General features: G+C 37.4%; 1 protein-coding gene across 3 annotated transcripts in view; it reads right to left on the minus strand.

Annotated features, from left to right (window-relative positions):
- The window catches only part of LMBR1 (limb development membrane protein 1), a 69,461-nt gene that overhangs the window by 9,179 nt on the left and 33,994 nt on the right, over positions 1-26,288 (minus strand). For all 3 annotated transcript variants that reach the window (XM_048326082.1, XM_048326170.1, XM_048326252.1), the window contains 11 exons: positions 17,809-17,935; positions 17,525-17,593; positions 15,060-15,124; positions 13,908-13,980; positions 8,337-8,417; positions 7,434-7,510; positions 7,126-7,203; positions 6,570-6,643; positions 6,244-6,334; positions 4,702-4,768; positions 306-467 (listed from right to left, as the gene is read on the minus strand). In XM_048326082.1, coding sequence (XP_048182039.1) covers positions 306-467; positions 4,702-4,768; positions 6,244-6,334; positions 6,570-6,643; positions 7,126-7,203; positions 7,434-7,510; positions 8,337-8,417; positions 13,908-13,980; positions 15,060-15,124; positions 17,525-17,593; positions 17,809-17,935 — 964 coding nt within the window. The remainder of the gene's footprint in view (positions 1-305; positions 468-4,701; positions 4,769-6,243; positions 6,335-6,569; positions 6,644-7,125; positions 7,204-7,433; positions 7,511-8,336; positions 8,418-13,907; positions 13,981-15,059; positions 15,125-17,524; positions 17,594-17,808; positions 17,936-26,288) is intronic.

The raw sequence follows: 26,288 nt of genomic DNA on the forward strand, positions 1-26,288 counted from the left end.
AGTTTTAATGTGGAATAATTGCTCATAGCAATGAGAATGTTTCTGCATTCTCCAAAGACTGAAAATCCAACTGCAGATCAGTAAATACCACACGCATATCATTAAAATCAACATTGTACCTTAGCTCTGCACTCTTCAAAAAACAACACAACGTTACTCATCCTCACACCTTAACTTAGAGGAATTTCCACCAAAAAAAAAGTATTCTGTGAGCTGTGACAGAACTTTACCAGTAGCACATCAAGATGTCAATGGTGGAGAAAGGGAATGTTCAAGCACACAGAGAATTTTCAGGGCTGTGTTACCTATTGCCTTCAGGAGCTCTTCTCGCACAGCAGAAGTGAACTTTCTGACCAGACACAATGTTGTCACGATAGCAAAGAGCAGGTTGTAAGATAACACAATATAGAAGTTCCCCAGCCAGTTGAACCTTCCGAAGTCTCCAAGCAGATCAAATCTGGTGATTCCTGTTAAATTCCATGCAAGATTTAGATCAAAATATTCATAACAATGTTTTAGGAAACACAAAAATTTCATTATATTACATTTACGTTTGGATGCAAAATTCTTACAGACAACACACCAGAAGACACATGGTTAAACACACAAGACAATGCTCTTGAAGTCATGTTCTACTTTGTTGCTCACTGTAAAACTCTAAGACACCTTTACCAAAATGTTTCTTAAATTTCATAGTAAAATGCTTGAATAATGGGAGTTGAAATGAATTGTCTATTCTAAACAAGAACTCTTTTAATAAGTTCAATAAATGTAACTAGGAAAAAATCAGCTTTAGTATGAAAACTGCTTAAAACCACAGTTTCTATGAAATCCTTAATGATTTGAGAAAAGAATGAAATGCACTGTGAGCTTTTTTTATTAAAAAAATACAGGTAGCAAACAGCCTTTCTATGAGAGCCACAACAACTTATGGTAAACACTAAGCCTTTTAAGTCTTCTTCCAGAGCACTGCTTTTGAAACCAAAGTTTAAAGACATCTTTCCAACTAGAGTTTTTCTCCTGGATCGGCCCACCACTACAGCCATGGAGCATTTGCACAGAAGGAAAAGAGTTAGGCTGAAAGATGGTGCTGACAGGTCTTCACAGTGCACCTCCAACCCTGGCACTCGGGCTTTGTGCTGATCAAAGGCCTGTCAATCACTAATTAAGGAACAACATTCTTCTGAAACATGGAAACGTCTACAAGGTGTAGGGCCCATCCCAGAAGGCAGAAGAGGAAGAACCACAGGTTGGTTCCTTTGTCAGGTGTCATGGAGTACTGAATACATGGCAGAACATTGAGATGACAGCCACATGACCATTGTCCAGGATTCAAAAGCAGTTTATTCCCAAAAAACCTAGGGCACAGACAAAGTCAGAGTGACGTGTGCCCTCACAACAGTGCAAAAAAGGAAGCTGATCCTGTCCTGGAACTAAAATGGCAGCAGCAAAGAAGGCAATCACAAAACAGCCCTGGATCTGAAACTCCTAAAAGCTCCTGATTTTCTATCATCCTATTTTGAAAGCGTTTTGGGGCTTTTAAAAACTGACTTCTCAAGTGATAATAAATGAAGAGACAGAATTAAGGGTCAGTTACATTTCTTCCGTGGGTAAACCTGACACTTAGGAATCTCACTGTACCTGGATACCCAAGACTTGCAAGGCAGGTATCACAATGTTAAAAGATACACACACTTGTACAGTCATTTAAATTAAAACATTACTGAATTTGGTATCTAAGGAAAACATACTGAAATGAAAAGAAGAAGTTTCAAAGGATGAAACAAAACAATCACTGATCAAAATAGCAAAAGAGGCAGGGAGAAATACCAAAAAAGCACAGAAGGTCTTAGCACAGAAAGAAGAAACCAGCTGAATTAACTAGTAAAGAGATGAAGGACAATAAACACAGAGCTGCTTTCCCATTTTAAGGCAAACAGTGTCCTTAACATTTCCAAAGCAGCAGTGTTTTAGTCAGACTGTGGAGCCACATGAAAATTAAGAAAGTCAGGTTTGAATGTACAGGCTTCCAGTACTTTAAAGGAAAAGGAACAAAACAGGCAGAGCACTGGAATTCTCTGGAAAAAGAATAACATTCCTTGACACATAGAGGTCCAGAAGAACAGTGAGCCATGGAGTCATGTTACAAGGACAAACAGAAATGAACCCTGACACTTCTGTTAGAGTAGGTGGGAAAATTATTGTCCATAAATTACATTCAATTTCTTCTTACAAACAGAAGTCACTGCTCATCAGAAAAGACCTGACACAGTAACAGTCTGTAAACTCATGGGAGAAAAAGGTTAAAAAGGTTTTGATGACTTTCTTACAGAAGCAGTATCTACTCAGCCCACGGAGAAAAAAACCCAAGAATTTTAATAACTCTTAAGCTTAAGTTTTTGTTCAATTACTGATCTAGTGGCACAAATATATACACACAAACGCTGATAAAATTTTACCAAATAAACTATTAAAGAATTCTTCAGGTTAACAACAAATAGTAGGTTTTAGACAGCACACACAAATAAATTTAAAATCCCCATTTACTTGCACATAATACTCAAGTGTAGAATTCTAGGAAAACTTCTGTATGCTAGAAAGTTCAATTTCCTCTGCAATTCTTTGGTTTTGTATTCTTGACTATTAAGTGCCTTGCTCCCAATTTGTTTCTCTGTGATTAGAAATCTGGTGCTGGTGGGAAACATTTTTGAAGGGCTACTAAAAGGCTGAAAAGTCCTGGGAAAATATGAGTTAACTTATTTCAGTAAAATAATTTATTTTAGTTAAAAACTTTCCTGGAGTTCTAGAAGAATGACAGATTAGACATATCCACCACCTACATATCTAATTAGAATGCCATGAAACATGTAAGAAACTCCATTTCCATTTTTAAAAGTTGAAAAATGGCAGTAGATGCCTTAGATAACTTTTGCTTTTTCACCTTTCCCATAAGGATAAAGTCTAGTCTTTTCTGTATAGTCTAGAAACTCGCTTTTTTAATAAAGTGAAAAGACTACGGATCTGCTTAACATATTTATTTCTTTTCATCTATTCAGTGCCACAGGGCAGTGGCATGTAGTGCAACACACATTGATATTTCTGCAAAGCACCACATGACTCACTGTACTCTAATACACTCTATTAATCCTGTTTGGACAGCTGTGACTGTGCGTTTGTTAGCTGTGTGTTAATTGTTCCATCTTTTTTCTTCTTTTATTTATCTCTATGGCAAACTATTCAGGAATTTCACTTGTTAGTCTGGTTTTTAAGTGAGTTTTACCATTAATCTGTTTCCTATGAGACAACAATGGGCCCAGCGTGTACACTTACTGCCACAGAATCTGGTTATTATCAGCTGTTAATCTCATGGATCATTAACAATTAATTTTATTTTCTTTTAAACAAGTCTTGAATGCAGTAACTTAGTGGACACAAACTTACATTACGATTCTGTTCTAAAACAGTGATTTTCCAATGTAACATCTGGCTCCACATGCTAGAACCATTTTACTTCTTAAACCTTTATCATACTGGTTATATTTTAAAACTGCACTACTTTAAATATGTGAATTACTCTTTTGCATTTTCATGAAGTTTTACTACAGATTTTTTTAAAGTAAGTTCTAAAATGAGTATTTTAAGATTCCACACTCCAAAATGCATTACAGAGGGTTTTTCATTTGCTATAGAAATGATTTATAGTTTATTAAAACACTTCATCTGTGGGTATACATAGCATGAGAATACACAGTATAGTTTACTGCAAAACATGAACTACTCTTGATTCAAGAGTATTCTCACTGAAAAGAAAACCAGCTGTAAAACTACTGAGCACACACTGCGGGTCTGTGGGCCTGAGCTCAAACTTCTAAGCTTGTACTTAAGACTTGTACAGCCTGAGGTGAAGATTTTTGTTTTGTTCTATTTAATGTTCCCAATGAAATTCACATTAGCTACAAGGATTCTGCACTACTTAAACATGTAATAGCCTTGCAATTTAACTTCAAGAATTCAAGCTGAAGATTACCTAAATGAAGTGATGATACAACACGACTTTCCAACTGGTTAAAACAGCTTAACTACTTCAATTGCTACTGTCAGTTCTTAGCAATAAAATCAGAAGTTCTTCAGTTCTGCTATGGTAGACTCCAAATTGTTAAACTTGAAAAATGAAGTAGCAAAAAATACAAACATATTATTCTAGGGAAAATGAAAGTAGCCTGGTATCACTGCTGATTAAAAAACTTAGTAAATGAAGAGTCATTAACTTCTGCACTCAGTGCTACCTCAAATTTCAGACACCGAATCCCAAATTTTTCACAGGAACTAAGCATTAATTTCACAGTGACCAGGAAACTATTTCATACTGCTCTGGACAATCAGTTTTCCTATCTTTTCATGTCACAGTCTCCCGTTTTAAGAAGTTTCAAATCTGACCTTCTTAAAATAATATATTCTCTAAAAAACGCTTATCATCTTTTTCTTTTTAGAAAGCATGTTCTGCAGTTCATGCACATAGATGTATGCTCAACAGCTCATGTTGGTGTAGAAATGAAGGCCATGGATACGTGCTCTTTCCACTGAAAGTGATGGCAAATTAAATACATACTATGGAAAATACAGCTACAGGTTCTTCTTTTTTTCTTGTATTTTTTTTTAATTCAATTAAACATCCTTTACTATGACTTCCATTTCACTTACCCAGTGTCCTTGACATCACTGGCAAAGCAGAGCTCAGCACCAAGATTGAGACACAGTTTCCAATTATCTGTTTGAAAACGACAAACAGCATTTAAATGATAAACGGGATTGTTGAAGGGAAAACACAAAGAAAATCAGTGGTCAAGATGAAAAAGAAGAAATCTTAAAAGGCACATTCTTAAAACTGAACCTAAAGCAATTTACAGTAACATATTGTTAGTCTTGCTGACTTCTGTCACTGCTCTCCACATGGTGTTAAACAAGACAAAGATGATCCAAGAAAAAATCAAATATGTATTCATGTGCTTTTAATCAGTGTTATGTATGCTCAGATTCAAAATAATTCAAAACTACCATGCTGCAAAGCATCAACTGTTTACTTACTTCCTGTGAATGTTTTATAAAAGAACAATTCCATGGGCTTAGAATAGATGACTGATACATCAGCTTAAGCCTTGGATGTAACTGCTTGCAGGATTAGCATTATTTAAAAAATTACAACAAAGAGCTTCCTTTCAATTCAATGCCTGTTGTCTACTTTAAATAGTATGAAAAAATTCACAGCTGTTAGATTTTACTCTTGTTCTTCTAAAGCCTTTAAAAAGAGTAATTGAAACTTTCTTTCAAAAGGGATCATTTTCTTCAGGTCTAGTTCTATCAGAAGCCAAAAGAAAAAAAAATAGAAAACTTGAAAGTAGGTAGACACTTGTACATTCACTATTTATTTCTACACTATTCCTGGTGTACTGTAAACAATCAATAGGAAATATTAAGAACATTCCAACTATCTACTACTTATTACTCTAATCATTCTGTGTGCATACCCACTTTCTCACTTCCAACAATTTGTTGGAAAATACCTTCATCCATTACTTAAAAAAAACCAAAAAAACAAAACAAACAAACAAAAAAAAACCCAGAAACAATGAAATATACTGAAAAAATAATTAAATTCAGCATCTGTTCCTTGGTTACTGATCACTTCCCCTTGTCAGCTGTGGGAATATTTTGCCAAAAACCTAGGCATGTTCCTCTGAATTAGGTAACAGCATTGGTGATTCTAAAGCCATTGCTAAATTGTAGAAAGTCAAATTAGCTTCAGATTGCAAAATGTTGCCGAATAGCCCTCCTCAGTCTTAGTTTCATTATTCAAATTTGAATTACTTTGTATTACTTCTAGCAACCACGTTGTTCAGATCTCATACAAGTTCCCTGAAGTACAGTTAACGCAATCAAAGTTACTCATTAGCAATAAGTTTCTTTTGAAGAAAGTTCTTTCACTCGCTTTTCTATAGCCAGTTAACAAGCTCTGCCATTCCTGGCTTCTTACAAGTGAATGGATGCCATCCAAGCTAAACAGAGCACATCCTTTTTCCCACTCATTCAGCATTTTGAAAATCTTCCAGTTTGTGTTTACGCAGCTTACAAACAAACAGTGATCACTGCAAATGAGCCATTCAGGGCAATTACTAAGAGAGTCAGTTTGTCTTGGGTGGCAAGAAACACAGGAGGGGGCCATCCCCATCCCAGACTGCACCTTACCTTTGTCATAGTTGTGTCATCCTTCCTGGGAGTGAAATTCTCAAAAAAACGAAGACTGTAGAAGCCGACGACAGAAGATACCATAAGATAGCTGTGAGAATCAAGGAAAAAGGAACCTCCAAGGAATGCAAGTTTCATTCAAGTTCTCAGCAGCCACCTAAAAGTCTTAAGAACTAAAGAAAAAAGAAACAAAAACACTTCAAGTGTTTGAGAAGGACTGACCCATCTCTTTCTTCTTTCCAGGCAAGTGCCTTAGTGTATTACCAGTGTCCCAGAAAACTGGACAGAATACTTGTTAACAGATAGAATTCTTACAGAAAGGATACAAAATCAAAATGATTTCAAGTGCTGCTCCTACAAAGCCAAAGGTGGATAAGGAGGCATTTCCTATTCCAGGCCCCTACAAGGAAAAAGATACTTTGCATAATTAAATAAGATACATACAACAGTTCACAAAGTTACCTCCTACCAAGAACAAAACATTTAACATCTTACATGAAATACAGCCTTTCTCAATTTCAGTGTTTCAGGGGCGTTCTGATGTCCTACCCTCAAAGTCCCCCCACCTCATGTAATGGCATCAGCAGCTTTCAAACTGCAGTGAAATGTATTGCTAAGACAGAACTGCAAACTCCAGATAACCGATCTGCTTTACTGCATCACTGTATCTAAATAAAGCTTCTGCACTATTTTAGTAAGAACTCCCTACAACATGACATGTAATAAACATTCGTGTGGGCACAGCAATGAAACCTAGAAGCAAAGTCAAGGTCAAGGTTCATTAGTTTCCGTGTTACTAAAGCAAAAGTTCACACTTGCACTTCTGCAAGGCCCCCAAAGCTTTACTAAAGTTATAAAAGTTGTAAGGGAAATTTACTTTACCCCTGATCCCTTTGGCATTGCAGTCTCGTCAACCAACAGGTAAAGAATGTTGAGAGCGACTAAGAGAACTGAAATGGACTATAAAAAAGTAGAAACAGTCTTGTTATTGAAAAGTATTCCACATTTTTAAAATCTACTCATTTATGCTCACCAGACTCCATAATGTCAAGTTTTTTTTTAAATGGTCAAGAAAAGAATATCAAGACTGTTGCTTAAACACACATCCCTCAAAAAATTTAAAACTATTCCCTCAAATGACCAAAGAACTCTTCATACTTTTTGTTGGGGAAAAAAAAGAAAGTTCTTACTGTCTCAGTCAGTAGCAATATCATGACAGCTGGATAGACTAAATTCCTTTCCCAAGCAGAAGCTTTTTTCCTCCGTTCTGTTCAGAAGAGAAAAAACAGAAGCTTAATACCATAGATCACCTTAGAATAAAAAAAGTAAGAATCATTCAGCTATCTATAAGCTCATTATAAATATAAGTAACAACAGTAACCTGATCTGGAACAAACATCAACCAGCTGATAAGAACATCCACTCTGTAGAGCTGTACAAAGCAATAGCAAAAACATGAAACCTCTCTAGAGAAAGGCTGGGGAGACAGAGACAAGCAGATTCTTCTTAGAGGCATGTTTCACCATAACTCTTTTCTTCCCCTAGTACACAGCAGTTCCACAAAGTTTAAAATCTGCTGAATTTAAAAGTACATTGCTTACATGTAAATTTTAGCATGACCTAAAGGGACAGAATAGCATTTCAGATATTTAAATAGTATTTTCCTCTTGTAAGGTAAGAAAGACAAAACTAACTTCACTAGACATCATTAGCAGATGATGCTTTTAGGAAAAAAAAAAAAACAACAACAACAACAACAAAAAAAACCCACAATTTGAATTTTATAGAAATAATTCAAACACAAAAAGAAAGTAATGCCCAAATATTCATAAGCATATCATATATTTAAAGCTCCATGCAAAGAAGTCAAGTGTTACAATTTCTCTAATGTTAAAAATAAGATCCAAATCTGACTCCCTACTTGAACTGTTTTGTTGGAGGGGTGCAATGATTCCATGTAATGTACTTGCAAATGCACAAATTTGGTTAAGAACAAACTGAAATCAATCAAGCAACTGCTCCAAACTAAACACAGCACCTTTAAGGTCATTTAGTAAACTACAATCCACATGAAACACTAGAAAGTTCATTACCTAGATTTGTTTTCTTGCTTTTCACTTTTTCCAGCTCACGTTCCAGCTCTACCGTCTGGTATTCCACTGTGGAAGATACACCTTTTAAAATAGAAGACACGATTTTCTTTTGGATGTGACTGACTGTAGTACTGTAAGGCACACAGTGACAATTCAGATTTAGGAAGCATCATATTAGCACTTGTGACTTTAAACTGCTGGTGTTTCTTTGACACTCTTCAAACACTTTACCAAAACAGAAGCATCTAACCAGAAGAGCTCAGCACAGAGGTTTCAGTGTCATCTCCTGTGATCCTAGCCTGTTTTGCTGATGCCTTAACACAAGTCCAATGACCACAGTGTGACAGAATGTCACAAATGCTTCATTCTTGTATCCCTGTGTGATTCTTGCACCAAGATGTAAAGGATCCCCAGATGCCCTTCAGGAGCATTATTATTTAGCAACTCAAAGGCAAAGTGGACCTTTGCCTCCAAACTGGCCAGAGCTCCAGATTCAGCTTCTGCCCCTCCCTCCCTTTCCTCAGCAAGCTCAGTTTCCATACTGCTGATCTCCTTGCTGATGGATCCTCTGCTCATGCCAATTTGCCTGCTCCATCCCTCCATGCCACAATCAGATATTCCCACAACTACCCGTGAGACCATCCTGTTCCACTTTCCTTTCCAGTTTACAACATACACATGTCACTGTTGTGCAACTCCTCAAGCTTTCTCCTCTACACCAGCTGAACCCAGACAATCATCATAGTAATTCCTTTCTTCCTATTAATTTTCTGCCTAAAAGTTGCTCAGCAACTTTTCTTCCTGTCCCTACACAGCCTTGAGGAAACCCAGCCCATTTTTTCTCTCCATCCTTTTTCTCTTCAACCTTCCGTTCTCTTCCAACCACTCCTCTTTCCCAGTGCAAGCATACTGTGGTTTCCCTCCTTGATGCCCATTCCTCTACAAACCCTACACTGTGTTCAGGCACTGACATAGCTCTGCAATGCTGACTAGAGATCTGCTGTTTCAGTTCCCATCCCATTATTTCTGCCTTAGCTTTCACTTTCTGCAATCACAACCTGGAAATATTCTGCCTGGGGTAAGTTAAAAACACTCTCCACTCACCTTTGTTCAGAAATAAAAGCGATGAAAGTGGGGCAATCTCACCTGAAAATAAGGGCTCATATTTTCTCTGTCTATTCCAGGCCAGTTTCACTCTGCAATAACACACTGTGGCAGTGACAGTTCAAGGTCTTAAACCCAAAGTCCTCTCTGCTATTGTTTTGCTGATTTACATTCACATCCTTCACCTGCTGGCCATTCCCTACTCTCAGCCCCACCTTTGGCTGCGGGCTAACCCGTATGAGCACCACGCTCCATGTACTTTTTTTAAACACTCTCTAATACATTTATATGAGATTAATATTCTTGTCCAGGCTTTTAGCTCATATCTTGATCACTTGCCTACAAAATCTAAACAGCACTTAGACTGCTGGCACAGCAACACTACTTTGTAGTCCAGTCTCATTATTTCCTTATTTTCTGTTGTCTGCTCATCCATACAGTAATCTTAATACAAGAATAAAGGCGACTGGTTTTATTGCAGACTATTAAATACTGATTTGTTCAATGCAGTCAAATCATCAATGAAACATCCAACCATTTAAAATTTTAAAAGTTTAATTGAATTAACTGAATGTTTCCTTCACACACATTTTTGCATATAACACATAACTTCTGTGCTATGTCTAAACATTTATCTTGGATATCAGTGACATAATGAGTATGGGGTAATATTTACAGGGCTTCAAATATATAAATATCTCTAATCTCAGGACTATCCAGTAAGACCTATAGACACTGTTCCATTACAACATCTTATCACTTGAAGCGCCTGAAATACAAATGTCCGTTTCTCAGTATTTTTTTAAAAATTTATCATAATCCCCAGGTTTTCAGAAAAAGTCTTTTAAAAAAACCCAAGCTAATTACGACTATAAAAATAAGCTTTTGCGATGATGCATGACCCCCCAAAAAAACCTAAAACATCTGTTTTATAGAATGACTAATTACTGTGAGGTGGGGAAAAGGATTTCATGGAAGCAGTTGAACAAGAAGGAAAACTCAGGTCAGCATCTGACATTTTCTTCTTCTCTGTAACTGATCTAGGGGTCTCTGAGGAAAAGCTCAATTCAATATATATATATATGTTGTTTTCTTCCCTCAATATAAAAATCTGGAGCTCAAAACACTGATTTCTTGGGAGTCTATCCAACAAATCAGCGTCATCACACTAGGTCCCTAAGAGACAGCTCAGTAGAAATTCTGAATCATATCTAAGTGCTGTTGTAGTTCCCCCTTAAAAATAGTTGCAAACAACAGGTTGCTATACAAAAGGATATTTTATGAGAGAGGCAAAGTTTCAGATCAGTCAAAAGAATATTTGAAAAGGATGCAGCTAAATTCTTAAAAGCTCTCTAACATTAGCTTTATTTCAAACACGCACAAAGTTCAATGTCAGCGCTGTCTAGCCAATAAATCAAATTGGTAGACAAGACTTGTTTGGACTAGCAATGAAAAGTTAGAAGGGATTCTCCAAGAAAGCCACAAAGCAGCTCATTTAAGGTCAATTTAACGGTATTATTCTGTTTTTCTTCCAGCCCCGACATAAGATTTCAGTACCTCAAAGGAAATTGTAAGAGTATCTATTTGCATTCCCCCAAGGTGATTGGCAGTTCACCACCAATTAGTTCAAAATTACACTGTTACTAGTGTGCAATAAAAACAACACCTTTCATCTTTCTTACATAGGTAAGGATACCTTCAGAGCCAATAACTTTGATCAAGTAAGTATTTTTGATCCTACCCCACCCGTCTCTTTGGATTCAGGAAAACTAATAGCTGAAGGCAACTTTTTTCTTTCTATATAAAAAAAGTCCCAGCTTTATTCTTCGACTGTAGGAGTGATGTGGGTACTGAAATATAATACACTGGAAACAAACATTTTCCCAAAGCCCAGTATCTCTTCAATAGATAAAAATACTAGGGTAGATAACACAATCAAACTTTCCCCTCCCTCCTACTCCAATTTTCAGTTAGACACTGCAGACACCTGAGGAGGAAGAAAATTAGTTCCCACAAAGAAGATCTACAGTTTCACAGATAGATTTATTTTCAAATATGAAGAGCTTTACAATCATCAAGTATCACTTAAGCCTCTGCTCTGGTCCTCTTCATTTTAATAAAAATTCAACTCTTTAGTTATACATATAAATGAAGTATGTATTTCAGAGCACCTTCCTGCAAACCCGCCCAGCAGGGTTACTTAAGCACATGGATTTCCATCACCAACACTGTGGAAGAGTTGCAATGGCCATGGCAGAGGAAGCATGTAGGTGAATGTATCTGCTGTGACACAGCAACAAAGAGTTACAATCTGTGCACTAAAACACAGATTATGGCCTCTAACATCACAGCACGTCCACTGATGAAATTAGCACCACCCCCATTTATACACATTTTTTAAAATGCAATAAACATGTCCCCTCATAGTTCTGGCAATAACAATGTCTAATTTTTTGGCATAATTTGTATGTATTAGAAAGACTTCTGGAAGAGAAGATGAAGCTTTCCATGCTTGTCATATTGAGAACCATGCTTAAATTTACTTAAGTAACTACTCACAAAAATCCTGCAGAGTATCTTCTTGCACATATAACATCCTGTCCCAACTACCTGCAAGTTTAGATTTTCATTTACTTGTCAGCTTAAGTCCATTCATTTTCTCTGTACACCAAACTAGGGGTTCTCAAGCATTCCTTTAGATGAGGGCGTCAATGCCTCAGCATTGGAAACAGAGGGAATTCGGTTCCTCTCCTGTCTCAGGACATTTAAGCCCCATGTCTTTCACTGCTCAAGAGCAGGCTGGTGAGTGGTCCATGGAATATGGGTGGGCTGCAGTTCCACTTTTCATACCAAACAATGAGCTGAAAGAATATCCAGTCTCTTGGCTGGTGGTTAGAGGAGGCCCCTGCACACATCCTAAATCCATATCCAGTTAGTAGACTTACAAACAGCCTAGGTTCACCCCACAAGTGATATTAAACTGAAACATAAGCAACTGTTGAGAGATTTCTGCAAGAAAAAGAGCAGCCGAGCAGCACCTAAATAACCACATTCCCCTTCTGAGTAGCAGACCCCTCTCTGCACTGCTTCCAATAGATTCCTGAATAACTATCGGGTCATTCCTCTGTGTTGTACACAAGCAGAATCACCATGACAACATAAAATATTCAGTTACAAATATTTTACAGTTCCCAGCTAACATCAAACACACAGAATGATTATAATTACCCTATCACAGCTTCAAAGCTGCATGCACCTTTTTGTGTGCCTGTGTGTGAATGCACATCCATAGGGGTGTCACTATAAACACCTGAGCCTTCAACACTGAAAAGGTGAATGTTACTTTTGAACTGAAATTATGGCTGATTTCAGCACAAAGAAGTCACTACTTCTCCACAAATTAGTCACTACTCCTCCACAAATTTTAAACACTGGAATAGAGATGACCACCATGATCTCCGCTATCAAAGGTACTTCCCCTGACCAAGCAACTTCAAACGGAGACTTAATGAGACCTCAGAGAAGAAAAGATTGAGATATATGACAGAAGACTGAAAAGTAGGAGAGAAAAAGCAGGAAATTAAAAACATTAAAATAGGTAAGACAGCACAACAATGGATGTGTCATGACATGAACATTCCTTGATTTTCCAAACTGCAGTAGTTGTATACATTGTGGATGGATGGCTTATCCATGCAGTTAAAAGCAAGACAGAAGGTTTGTACAACATGCTTTCCAGGTTTATAGAACCAATACATTTTCCATAATTGGTGCCTGCCATGTTGCAACACTCCTTTCTATTCTAAGCCAAAGCTTCATACTGTTTTTAAAATACTTCATAACAGAAACACCTTATCAAGAAATGCAAAATTGTAAGATTAAATACCGTAAGTCTAAAAACATTTTTGTAATTATTCATTTTCATTACTTATTAATAGAATTTTTTAAATTATTAAATTCACCAAGTAACTCCTAGAATATAAAGGAGTGCTCTGATTTTTAATGAATTACTACCTGAGATTTTAAATAACAATCAACTGAAACATAAAAAATCCTCCAAATTAAAAACAAAGCTCATATTGCAGGAAGTCAAGCCTCTTTTCCTAATTGTTCATTGTCCTTCAAACAAGGCTGAAATAGAGTCATTTACCAATCCAAGCTATTTTGCAGTAAGGGTGGTAGGTCTGGACAACTTTTCAATTGCTCTCTCAGGCTCAGAACATTCCCACATTAGAGAGCTGATGAACAATTTAAAAAGAAAATCAAAGCAAACCACACACAAAGAACCAATCTGGGAAAACCCAGCAAGGAAATGTACACCTTTAGCATTTGTTGCAGGCTAAGATGTTGAAATTTTCTGTTTTGAGAGAGAAGACTGCACACCAGTGAGACCAATACTCCTGACCAGAACCACTCTACTCTAAATACTTAATCTGAAGCACTGTCATTACAGTATAACACACATACCATTAAGCTTCCTCTGAATTGCTTCTTCTTCTAAGGTGATGATATACATCTGCTCATCTAGGTCTTCCAGGATCTGTATTTGGAAACAGAAACATGAACTGAGTATCAGAGACACTTGTTTTCTTGACTGCACTTACATAATCAGGTTCACTTTGCTTCAGTAAGCTGTACTTTAAATACAGTCTACAACTTTACAACACTGACACAAATAAGAACTTCACAGAAGATTATTCCATTCTGTTACACAGCTGTATCTTTACTGTAAGCAAAGTTACTGTTTTTATTTCAAGTTAAGGCTTTTATGTTCAGTTTCAATCTAAAGAGAGAACAGTATGTCTGTCCTACATTCAAATCTTATCAACCTTCACACTCAATTTAAGCAAAAATAAATACAAATTTTGAAAAATTATATTAAAAGCACCTTTTCATATAAGCCAGTATTTCATGCAAATATAAGTTGCTATCGGAAGCTAAAATCAAATTAATAAAGTCTGTCTACCTCAGCTATCAGGTGCTTTGAGACTAAAGCTGACAGATAAGTAGTACATATTTTCTTTGTATTTCCAGGGTTGAAATGACTAATGAAAAGGAATGCAAGATCTAAGTGAATCCAAATTTCAGTAAATACAAACTAGGACATGTGACACCCAAGTCACTACAGCACTTGTACATGGTACAAACTTCTCCCTTCCCTCACAGCATTCAGAACATGAACCAAAGAGCATCTGTATATAAAAAGCTCTTAAAGATGACAACTAACCACACTTCACCCATCTATGTGTATCCCCAGGTACCCTTCTTGCTATCCAGACTTTGTTTGCTCTTGTATTCTTTTCTCCTGAACTCAGAATATGCCCACACTTTTCAGGCACTGGTAAAACACAGCAGGAAATACTGGCAATAAATAATACTAGTAGCACTGACATAAATTGAAAAATCAGAGGAAGTATGTATTATTACAAGAAAAACTTCGGAAAAAAACAGGCTTTTGTGTGATATGAAAAATGTGAAACGAGCACATAAATAATGGTTATAGAAACTCTGATGAACTGGAGAGCTCTGTAGAAGTGTAAGCATTCTAGAAGAAAGTACCCAAATACCATTCTACCTTCTCACAGGTAGCACAGGAGGACAGAATTGTGTAGAACTTACTGTCGGCTTCACCAGCAACTGACCCATTACTGTAAACATCCGTGAGAGCCCCACTGGCGTGCACACTGCAGGGGAAGGAAGAGCATGCAAAACTGTCATTAGTAAGTCAAAGACCAGTTTTTTATTTGGATGCTCAGTGTGCTAGTCCACATATAACCATTTTTTGGTTTTGAAAAGAACTGCAAGAGCTTAAAGCTCCAATATGAACTTTAAGCACGCTGCAATCACACAAATTTTGAACAAGACAAGCATCTCTCCCCCCCAAGAGCTTAATTGTGATTTTTTTTTTTTTGTCAACAAGGAACACCATATAATCAGAGATCTTAAACTTGCTCAACTAATTAATTATTTATTCAAAGCATGTGGCCCCAGAGGCTATGTCTTCACTAGTAAATTCAGCAGTGCCAGAATACATTCCTGGGCTTTAAGGTTGGATTGCCTACCCCAGTAAATTGTTAGAACTATTCCTGGCATGATTCGCCCTGGGCCAGTTAACACTGCTGAATGATTCTCAGTGCAGTTCTGGAGTTCAGGCAGCCCAGGGACCATTATCATGAGACAAAGTGCACAGACACCTGCCAACTGCAATATCCTGGATGGAATGACACTGGCTGGCCACAGCACTGGAGAACATATCAGGCATGTTTCATCTTTTAGCACACGTGCAGCTGCAAGGCCAAGAGATCCTGAAGCTGCTATGCTCTGAAAGTTATCCTTCAACTTCCATTGATAGTAGGCTCAGCTACCAGACTTTAGGTTATTTTCTATGAAATAACAGGCCCTTTCTGATTCTAGCCTGTAATGGTTTTCAAGAATGATGCAAGTATGCTTCTTGGTAGAAAGGCTCAACCATGATAATAGAAAATTATTAGCAGAAAACAACAGTTTAGGGAAAACAGCCTTCAAATACTGAAACGTGTAGGAGATGAAGGAATTTATAACTACATGGATGAGGATGTACATTTATAGTTTCCACTATAATAAAACATGTTGCCAAAAAAAGGAGACAAGATTTTATTGTGAGGATTGCATTTCTTTTTATTAACTAGCATTTCACTGTAGCTACTATGTATTACAGAAAAAATACAAGAGTATTCAAAAATCTAACTTAAGTCTGCCTTTACTGCAGAAGAATCCTGCAGGAAAAGGAGAAAAGAAAAAGGAAGTGATGCTCCAAATCACCATGGCAATAGGCTTTACTCAAACACTGCTTCAGCAATTAAGCCAACTGAAGATCTAAAGAAGCACTACCCCAGCAGCTGCCCCACTGCTGTATACTGCCCTTTCAGCTACACAGATCTAACAGCTAGGAGGGCCTTCACCTCAGTGATTTGCTTGTTTAAGTTAAACATTTCCAAAACCTGGTATTTATTCGCAATAATTTTGGTGACCTGGTTTACAACAGCCCCAGAACAGAGGCTGCGTTTTCAGCTCTGCTGAAGCAAACTGCAGGGCAGATTCGAAGTTTTGTAAACCAACTTCCCATTAAAGTGTTCAGCACCTCTGTCAATCCCACTCAGAACAGCCTGCATAAGACTTTGAGAAGCACATTGTTTAATTCTCCCATCTTCCTCCAAAGTAGATTTGCGAATCTGTGCATACAGAGAACCTAAGGAGACTCACCGAGGTCTCTTTCATAGACAGATCTGTTTAAAGGGTATTACAAATTATCACTCCCCACTCTTTCTCCACAGTGACAGCCCCATGTAAGCTTTGAACCTGCCAAGCTTGGAGAAGAGACGAAACCGTAATAGTCTAGAAAGGGAGACATTCTGTCCCTCTCAGCAGTGTTCTAGAAATTATTCAGGGAGGGGGCTGAGATTGTAAGTGGGATTTGGAGTCTTCCATAATGTTTCTTATTCCCCTAAACATGCATGACTGAACTCTGGTTAGGACCAGTCAATGTAAGGTTGGTTTTTTACTGCATTTGTTTCAAATGCAATTGTGTAACTGACCTGCAGACTGGCCAGAGACCAGCTGTGTGATTATGAAAGCTGACTGCACTGTCTTCCAACTCCTGCCTATACAGAAACATTTTCAATTACAAAAGGAAGAATGGTAGTTTACTGAATATAGGACATAATGTTCCAAAATAATTGTCTCACCGTACTACCGACTTCCTGCAGACATTTCATTTAAAAATTGTGCTTTTCTTTGCAGAATGGAGAAATTCAACTGTTTTTCAACTACCTGCTTTAACAAGTTAGAAGTTGGAATTGTTTTGGGTGAGGTGTAAAGTTTGACAAAAATTGAAGAAGTAAAGTACCATTTATTTAAACTTCAGAACCCAAACCTAAAAAATTCACATCTAAATTTAAATTTACCCAGAACAAGAAAATCCCACTCAACTTTCACAATCAAAAAGTTTCCTTTAACCACAAAAAAAAAAAACTTAAATACAATAGACAAAAAAAACCCCCACCATAAAATCCTTCATCTTTTGGAATAATGAGGAAAATACTTACACAAAAGCAACAAGCATCCCATCAGTGATATACAGGAATATAAATACGGGAGGTAGAATTCCCAGAGGTCTGTAAAAAAAACATCGAGCACAGCTTTAGCTTATTACAAACAGGCTACTTATGTCACAGAATTTAACAGAAGAAATGGTGCTGGCTGAATTAATACACCTTCTTCACAACCTGTGCAACACTCACATAGCATCTACTAGAAATACATTTAACTGGAAACACGCATTTCTGTACCTACAATGAAACTGGTGTGAAGGTTCTTTTGCATTCCATACCATATAAAGACTCCATACTGGCAGCATCATTGTCTATGAGTGCTGAAGCCACCCATACGATTCCAAGGATAAGCAGTGCAAGAAGAATGAGCATTACAAGGGTTTCTAAAATCCGTGCTCTGATGCCCTGTGGGCAGAAGAGGGGAGAGGGAGGATAAAACACAGCCAACGAGTTTGAATCAGGTATTTTCAAACATTTTTTAAATTACAAACAAATACTAGATCCTTCTTCCTAAATATATACTCACATTTTGCCATGTAGACAAAAGCATAACATGTAATACACATTTAAAAGGTAGCGCATAAAAAAAGGAAGTACTTATGTCTTTATAGTGCCCAGATTGCATTTTTCCCCTTAAACCCATAGAAAAACGTTTTAAATTGCATATGCCTTACAGTTCTCATTAATCTCATTATTCCATAAAGTACTCTTTATACTACATGATTTTGTTCGAGCATTTTTAAAAGATGGATTACTTTTCTAATACTTTCAGCAAAGAAAGTGGATTAGCAAATTTTTATCTATGATTCCAATCAAGGGAATGGAAAGCCAATTATGGCAAATAGCCAAATGGCCCGGCAAGCATTAAGCCCTGCGCAGGTACAATGCAGCAATTCCTTAAAATCCCTCCCGCAGCCGTCAGTCTGCGGAGCCCTCCAGCGCTCGGCTGCGGAACTGCTGCTCCCGGCTCCGCTCAGGCACAGCTCCCACGCTGCCCCGGCCACCGAGCACGCACAGATCACACTTCCACGAGGCTACAGACCACGGCATCTGCTCGAGTCTGAAAATGGAACAACGCTCCAACAGCTGAGTGCTAGATTCGCAAATATAAATATACCAAATAACACACAAAATCAGATTTACTTTTGACTGTGTCGTCACTAATCCAATTAATTTTGAGCAATAGAGTGATTAGGATGCTTTCTTTAGGCATCCAGGCCATTAAGGAACCATCAGACTGATATTCAAATATCAATTTTACTTTTATTTTTCTTTGTTTGCCAGTACACATCTCCACAAGAGAACCCAGCTTGTTTCTCACACAGGTTCACCCCAGCTTGGGGATATTTCACTGCAAAGACTACTTGATAGTTAAAAGCAGAAAATGTGTTTTACTTTATTGTTTTTTCTATTTTTATAACCTCTTCCCTCACTGCTTAACTAAAGGATTACTTAAGGGTAATCTTTATATGGCATTTACCCTGAAAATTATGCTTTCTACATAATCAGTGCATCCAACCATGAACGAGGACCTCAGGCATCCTAACCATGAGCACTGATCTCTTGTAGCACACCAGTTCCTCTCTTCCACCAGTCCTCTGCACAACAGTAAGGTTACCACTGACAACTCACTCCATTCTGCTGAGGGCAGAACAATTTTTATATTGCACAGCACACATACTAGGATTCACACTCTGATGATCATTTTAAAATAGTGAATTAATAATATTTTTAAGAACTTTGGTGAAGTGACTAGATAGAAATATTCTGTCATAGACACTAATGAATACTTGGTAATGGTCCAGGATAAAAAAGAAATTAAGACACCTAAAGTACATAGGTAAATACTTAATCTCAATTAGGCACCTATAAGACTGTGCCCTATAAAAACATTAATGTTCCAGGCACATTAGTTCATACTTACACACATTAGAGTACCTGCCAAATAACTGCTATTTGAAAGGAATGAAAGGTACAGAATTTTCCTCCCCCATGCACACAGAGAAAAGCTCTGAAGAATCATGGAATGACTGAGGTTGGCAAGGACCTCCAGAGGTCACCTGGTCCACCCCCTGCTCAAGCAGGGATACCAAGAACTGGCTGCCAAGACCATGTCCAAGCATCTTTTGAGTATCTCAAAGTTTGGAAACTCCAAAACCTCTCTGGACAACTTCTGCCAGTACTCAGGCACCCTCACAGTAAAAAAGTAGAAAGAAATGAACCTTAGATACCCTTATTACTTCTTTTTTTTGCTGAGGGTAGTTTTGCTTATTCAGATTGAAAAATAAAAGCTTGAATACTATTATTAGTAACATCAGTAATTTAAGAGCTGGGCAAGAATCTGTACTCCTGACTTTCAGAAAGATACAGGTACATGTAAGAAATATTTCACTTTATTTCAATAAAGCAAAACTATCCAAACAAAACTTGAAGTTCAGTGCTTTATTTCTTTTCTTTTTTTCCTGAGCAAAAACCTCTTCCCTGACATTTTCGTTTTGACTTAACATTTCTTCTTTGAGTCATTTCACTTCTCTCCCACAGTCCCATTACATTACTTCAAACTTCTTAGATGAACCAAACGTCCCGGCACAGAAGACATTGCCACTTCTACTTCACATAACACTTGTTGCACTTTTTGAATCCATTTACTCCTCTCATTTTCTCCTCTGTATGTGAAAAGAAGCATTAGAGCCTGACATCTCCAAAACCACGAACAATCCCATCTAAAACTGGAGATGTGAAATCAGCTTGTAGAGTACACTTATTTCTCATGCTCAGTCTACACCACTGGATCTGCCTTGAGCACAGAACATTAGCGCAGTATGAGAAAACACAAAGTGTAGGTATGCAAGACTATTTCCAATCAGCATTCTAAACAAGGACCAAGTTTATTCAGCACTATACAACCAACAAGACTGCATTGGGTTTTTCAGAAGGTGGTTCTGTATCTCAGCTTTCATAACTGCATTTGGTTACACAAACACTATCTCACCCTTAACACATCCTCCAAACCAAGCATGGATTGCACAGCAAAGAACCAGGATGCCTCCAGTGAGGAAGAAGACTGATTTGTAGCTATCCTGTGTTCTAGTACTTAAAGAAGAATTCAAACACAAGATGCAGACTGATACAGACTAAAAATATCTATATTGTTTATTAAAGGTGGGCATAAGGAGAACAACCTCAACACCACTATCAATTAAAATACCGAACACAGATTTCAGACCAGCATTAGCTACTACACTGCCTTAAATAACATTCCTGTGCTGTAAATTTAAGAGATGAATACAACCATAGCCTTTAGAAATAATTAAAGATATAAAAATACACTGGCTTAATTTTCACAAAATGTGATTAAGTTTGACATTATAAAATTAAGTGGCCAATTGAAATCCATGTTAAGGTGGTGGGCTTTCATACACTCACTGCTATACACTAAGAATATTGATATGACTTCAAGTTACATTTCTGTGCGTGATGAGAAAGGGGTGGGAAAAAAATAAGGGAAGTAGGAGGACCTGGAAAAATATATTCCTCTAAAATAAAATAAAAAAAAAACTTGTCTAGAACAAAGCCTGCAATCAGAAAGACTATTTGCCAATCAAAAATTAGAAAATTTGAATCCGTAACCAGGACATATTTTCTTCAATGGAAACAGATGAAGCAATATAAAGCATGGTTACCTCTCCAGACACTCCCTGAAGATATCAGAAAAACAAACAAACAAACAAACAAAAACAACCAAAAAACACAAGAATGACATGAACAGATTTTTTTATTAAAGAGAAGGGGCTCATAAAGCACCCTCACTTTTGTACACACTTGGGTTGTTCCTACTCTCCAGGGACATGCAGAGAAGGAGGGTTGTAAACACTAAAAAGGAGGAGATGAACTGGAAGTGGAACACAAAGAGCAACAGGATAGAACTAATGCAAGCTAAAAAGGAAGGCAGAAGTGTTAAAAAGAGTCTGATCTTTGATCTTCAATTCATACATAAACTTCTCTGCCTGTTAATAAATGAGAGAAATGCACTCGGGATCATTGTTTAGGAAACACGAACACCCTCCAGTTTGAAGGAAGGTGGCACTTCTCTTTCTCAACAGTGGCTTTGGTTTCAGTAACTCCACTTTAAAGTATTTTTCCATGAAGGTATCTACAACAAAGCATCAACAATCATTGCCCTACAAGCATATAACAACATCTTTGGTAACTGCTGAACAGGAGAACAAAACAAAACACACCAGCACCTTACAAATTCCTCCAGTTGAGTTTCAGATTATCCATAAAGCAAAAGCCACCCCTGAAAGTGAATTTCCTGCGTGGTTCCCTACTGTCCCTAAGCAGAAGTCTGACATCTTTCAGGCTGACTGACACATTAAAGCAGTCTCTTGTGGAAGATGAAAAAAAAATATGATATACAAAAACTTTTGGAAGCAGATTATTATAATCCAATAGAAACTGTAATTTAACTGTTTATCAAGAAAATTGGGGATAAGGACTGACAGATTATACCCTCAAGCCCCCCCCACCTTCTTTTTTTTTTTTAACTTCAAAGTTTCACAGATTACAAGTCCACAGCTCACCTACACTTTTACTCACAGCACATTTTCAAAATCCACCTAGTTCTTTAACATGAGCACTTAAGCAAGTGAAGTATTTTATTAAAGGAAAGATATTTAACACATCAATCCCAGCAGACTGCAACTTGCCAGAAGCCCAGTAATATCTGTCATCTTCTCTGTGCACTAATGGGGAGAGTGGAAAAAAAAGAGCATTTGAAGCTCTCAAGGCCTGCCTACAAATAAAAGCTGTCCTACAAACACATTCTAAGAATCGTGTGGTTTGTACAGCCTCAGAGATATCTGATTCTCAGACTTCTAATTCTTTAAAATTCAATTGTCAAGACATTCAGAAGTTTTTATAGTTTAATCCTGAGCTACTTATGCTGCCAGGAGCACCAGGCCTAAGGGTTCATGTTTCAAGAAAAGCCTAATTTTAGCAGGAAAGGTTTTAATTATTTTAGAAGTGTTCTGACAAATTTTTAATTGCTGCTCTGGAAGGCATCATCAAAATCTTACCATGTTTCCTTTCTATTATGATTAATACAGATCTTGGATGACAAATAGCCAAAAGATACTAAAAAACAGCACATGGCCGAAAAAGGTAATTCTTCATCTGAAAAACCCAATGAAGTACAAATGGCAACAGTGCTGAAGGGATAACAGACATCATACAAGCAACTCAGAAAGCATAATTACCAAGGAAACCACCTCTTCCCTGCAGTACATTTTGTGTTGAGGGACTATTACACCACTTACAACACATTAAGACTTTCCTGCTATGTGCATTCACACATAACATCTAGAGACTAGTTTTACTTTAGAAGATAATATGTGTGGTGATAGGTTCTTACAGCTTTTCAGTAAGGAAAATTTCTTGATAATGGAGACAAAAATATTGGGGTTTTTTTCCTGTTTAAAATTCTGTAACTACTTTGAATTATACAAACGTAACAATACAAAATGCTTTGCCATTGATCTGGTACCAGTAACAAGTGAAGATCTTGCTCTGCACACTGGTTGTCCACCAAGTTTCAGGCCTCTCATATAACAGGCAGCTGGCACAGGGATCTCTCCTCACTCACAAGGGTAGTGCATAGGCAAGAAACCTGCCTGTCTGCTCCTCTCTCCATTAAGAGCCACATGTAAACTCTGGAAAGTTTAAAAGGAAATCTCTGACAACTGCCATTCTAGCAATGCTAAGGCAAGACATGCACCATCTTCCAGGAAAGCCTCTGTGGAAGATAATGTTATCTTCCGAGCAGTGGCACAACCCTGTGCCAGAAACGCACAAGTTGTTATTTTTTGGGAAAGAATGATTACATAAATGAAAGCAATTGGGCCATTTTTTGTCAATTTATGCTCTGCCAATTATGATTAGAAACACAAATATTATTCTTCAGAAATTTAAGCATAGTTTTTAATGCTGTCTAATGCTAGATGGATTTTAACAGATACGTACCAAGAGTTCTTTTGTTTTAATGCTGATGAATGATTAGAAAACCTTTCAATATGTTATCTTCTCCTTTTGCAAGAGGCAAAATTCCTGGTAAAGTCGACGAACTACAGCCCCATCCTTACCTTAAGAAAAAGTATTTCTTTGTTGGAACATTACCTGGCTATAGAGATTTTGATGAATGTATTATTAGCTCCTATAAGATGGACATTTTTAGAGCTACATTGCCAATGTGAGACATGGAATGGCTTTTGTTAACTCCTCATTTTAATTTGGTTGCAATTTTGCAGAAAAAAAAAAATAAAACAGCCTATCATCAATGAAATAAAAATTACGTGTTACACACAAAACCAGAGAGCGCTAACTAAGTTTCTATGGTGCTGAATATTTGAACACAGTTCTGCTTGGACATCTTGACCTCTTGCAAGGTAGGTAAACATCACTTTTTACACCATGCCCTGACCCATGGGGAAAGCCTGGGAAACATTTCTGCAATCATGGCACATTTAAAGTACACATGACGCCCATTGTTTTCACATGACAGAAAGGAGTCTTAGTAACCTCAAGATTTGTTCAGTGAGGGGCTGATGGCAACAAACACACATGATAACATCTGCAGGAAAAGTGGAGCCACTAAAAAAGGGAGAATTACACTGGGTATGAGGTTGGGGATGTTATATATTAACCCCAATTACATTTTTAGCATCTTTTTCAATTTGCAAGCATTAGTGAAGAGATGAGTGTCAAGCATTTCACCCATTTCTATGGCTTGACACCAGACTTGGAGCAATCTTTGCTGTGACCTATTCAAGGCAGTCCACAAACAAGTCTTGTAATAAGCAAAGGAGAAGCATTCTGCATCAGGCAACATTAAACACATACTACATTTAGCACACTGATACTTAGTCAAGGGGTCATTACCTTATGAGACTACACAAATTACTAAGTCAAAAACAGATGCTGTAGTTTTAGGAAAACTCAGTTCATTTTTAAAATGCAGCTGCTAATGACTCAGAACCCTCATGGAGCAAGCTAAGAACATTTTAATCAAGAAGTAATATATTCAGGCCTCAGATTCAAGTTAAAAAAAAAAAAAAAAACAAAAAAAAAAAAAAAAACAAAAAACAAAAAAAAACAAACAACAATTTCCTTGCCCATACAAGAACCAAATACTTCAGACTGCAACCAGCACTGACTGTGTCTTCTCCCACTTCTCCCACACCACCTCTTCCCTCACAGAATCTTCCCAGCCTCTGGGGATTTTAAGATTAAAATGAGGACTTTTAATCACAACACAAGTATATTTTAAAGTTTTTCTTTATTTTCCACACAATACAAACATGAAAAATTCAGTCATAAAACATTCCCAGCAACTTTCAGCTGATTTTTCTGTTAACATATTTTCTCAAATGGTTTCACAGTTCTTACTATGCTGTCAATGGAGGAAGAGTAGGCAGCCAAAATACTGACCTGTATCAAACTTAACAGCTACACAGGATAAGTCACAAAATTCAGAAAATTCAAAGAGAAGCAGAGACAGAGAAAAACAAAATGAAAGTTCTGTTGAAAAAAAAAGAAAATTATTTCTTTGGGTACTGGCTAAAGACATGTAACAATAAGCATTAGAGTTATGCCTGCCGAGCTGGAAGTAAAGGACCAAAATCCCTCAACTAGAGCTCAAGAAAAAGATGCCTGGTGAGGAGGCCATCTATTCAGGATGCAGTACACTCACTGGAGTGATTCCTCTACCAAAGAAAACTTATGCTTCCCTCCTCAGTGTCCCAGAGGAGTATCCAAACCAAAATGTTATAGCATAGTTTGGGATCCATACCCAAACGTTCCTGTTGACACCGCTGCACACAAATAACTCAGCAAAATAACCTAAGAACCAACATGGACTCCTTGCAGACTTGAGTCCTCATGACTGGGATAAAAACCAGTCCTTTCTCACTTTTTTCCCTAGGATTATTCAATTATCCAATGCAAGATGGAGTCCAGTGAGAATCATAATGTGAGATTCATTTATTGCCTAGCAGTTAAGGCACTGTTTCAAATACATGGATTCAAATTACTCAAGCAAAGCGCATATCCCTGGCTCTTCCACATTAGGTATCATTCTTGTAGATTTAACATAGAAATAGTATATTAGAAATATTATTCCTTCCAAATTTTGTAACAGAATACATACCAATTTCTTAAAATGAGGAAAAGCTACACAGAATGGCAGACAAAATGCAAGCACGCACTAACCGGAATAAAATAATACATCCTACAGCTGTCAGGATGGACACGACTACCCTGCTGCAGCTTGTCCTATGCAGATCTATGGACATACAACCCAAACCTTCTGGGGAGGAGGGAAATGAGAAATGAAAGGACAATCACAGTAAAATGATAACTGTCCCAGTGTTACCCCTTTCCCCCACAAGTTTGCTCTGTTGTTCCATTCACTAGCCCAGCCTTCACTAATTAGCTCTCAGATGCTCCATTCCCTCCACCTACCAAGTTTCCCAGACTTTCTAAAGCCACCTGCAACAACAACATGGGAGCTGTGGGATTTCTGACACTATGAGTCTCCCTCTAATAATTTACTTTTGGATCAGAAAGAATCTTTCCTGCTAGACTGGCCTGATAGGAAGATAAATAGATGTTTTCCAACTTCCTTATAGCTTGGCAGAGCACTAAGACAAGTAACGCAAAGTATAAAGAAAGACTTGGAATCTGTGATTGTGTTTCTGGCACA

Source organism: Corvus hawaiiensis, chromosome 1 (genome assembly GCF_020740725.1).
Source record: "Corvus hawaiiensis isolate bCorHaw1 chromosome 1, bCorHaw1.pri.cur, whole genome shotgun sequence".
Classification (NCBI taxonomy): domain Eukaryota; kingdom Metazoa; phylum Chordata; class Aves; order Passeriformes; family Corvidae; genus Corvus; species Corvus hawaiiensis.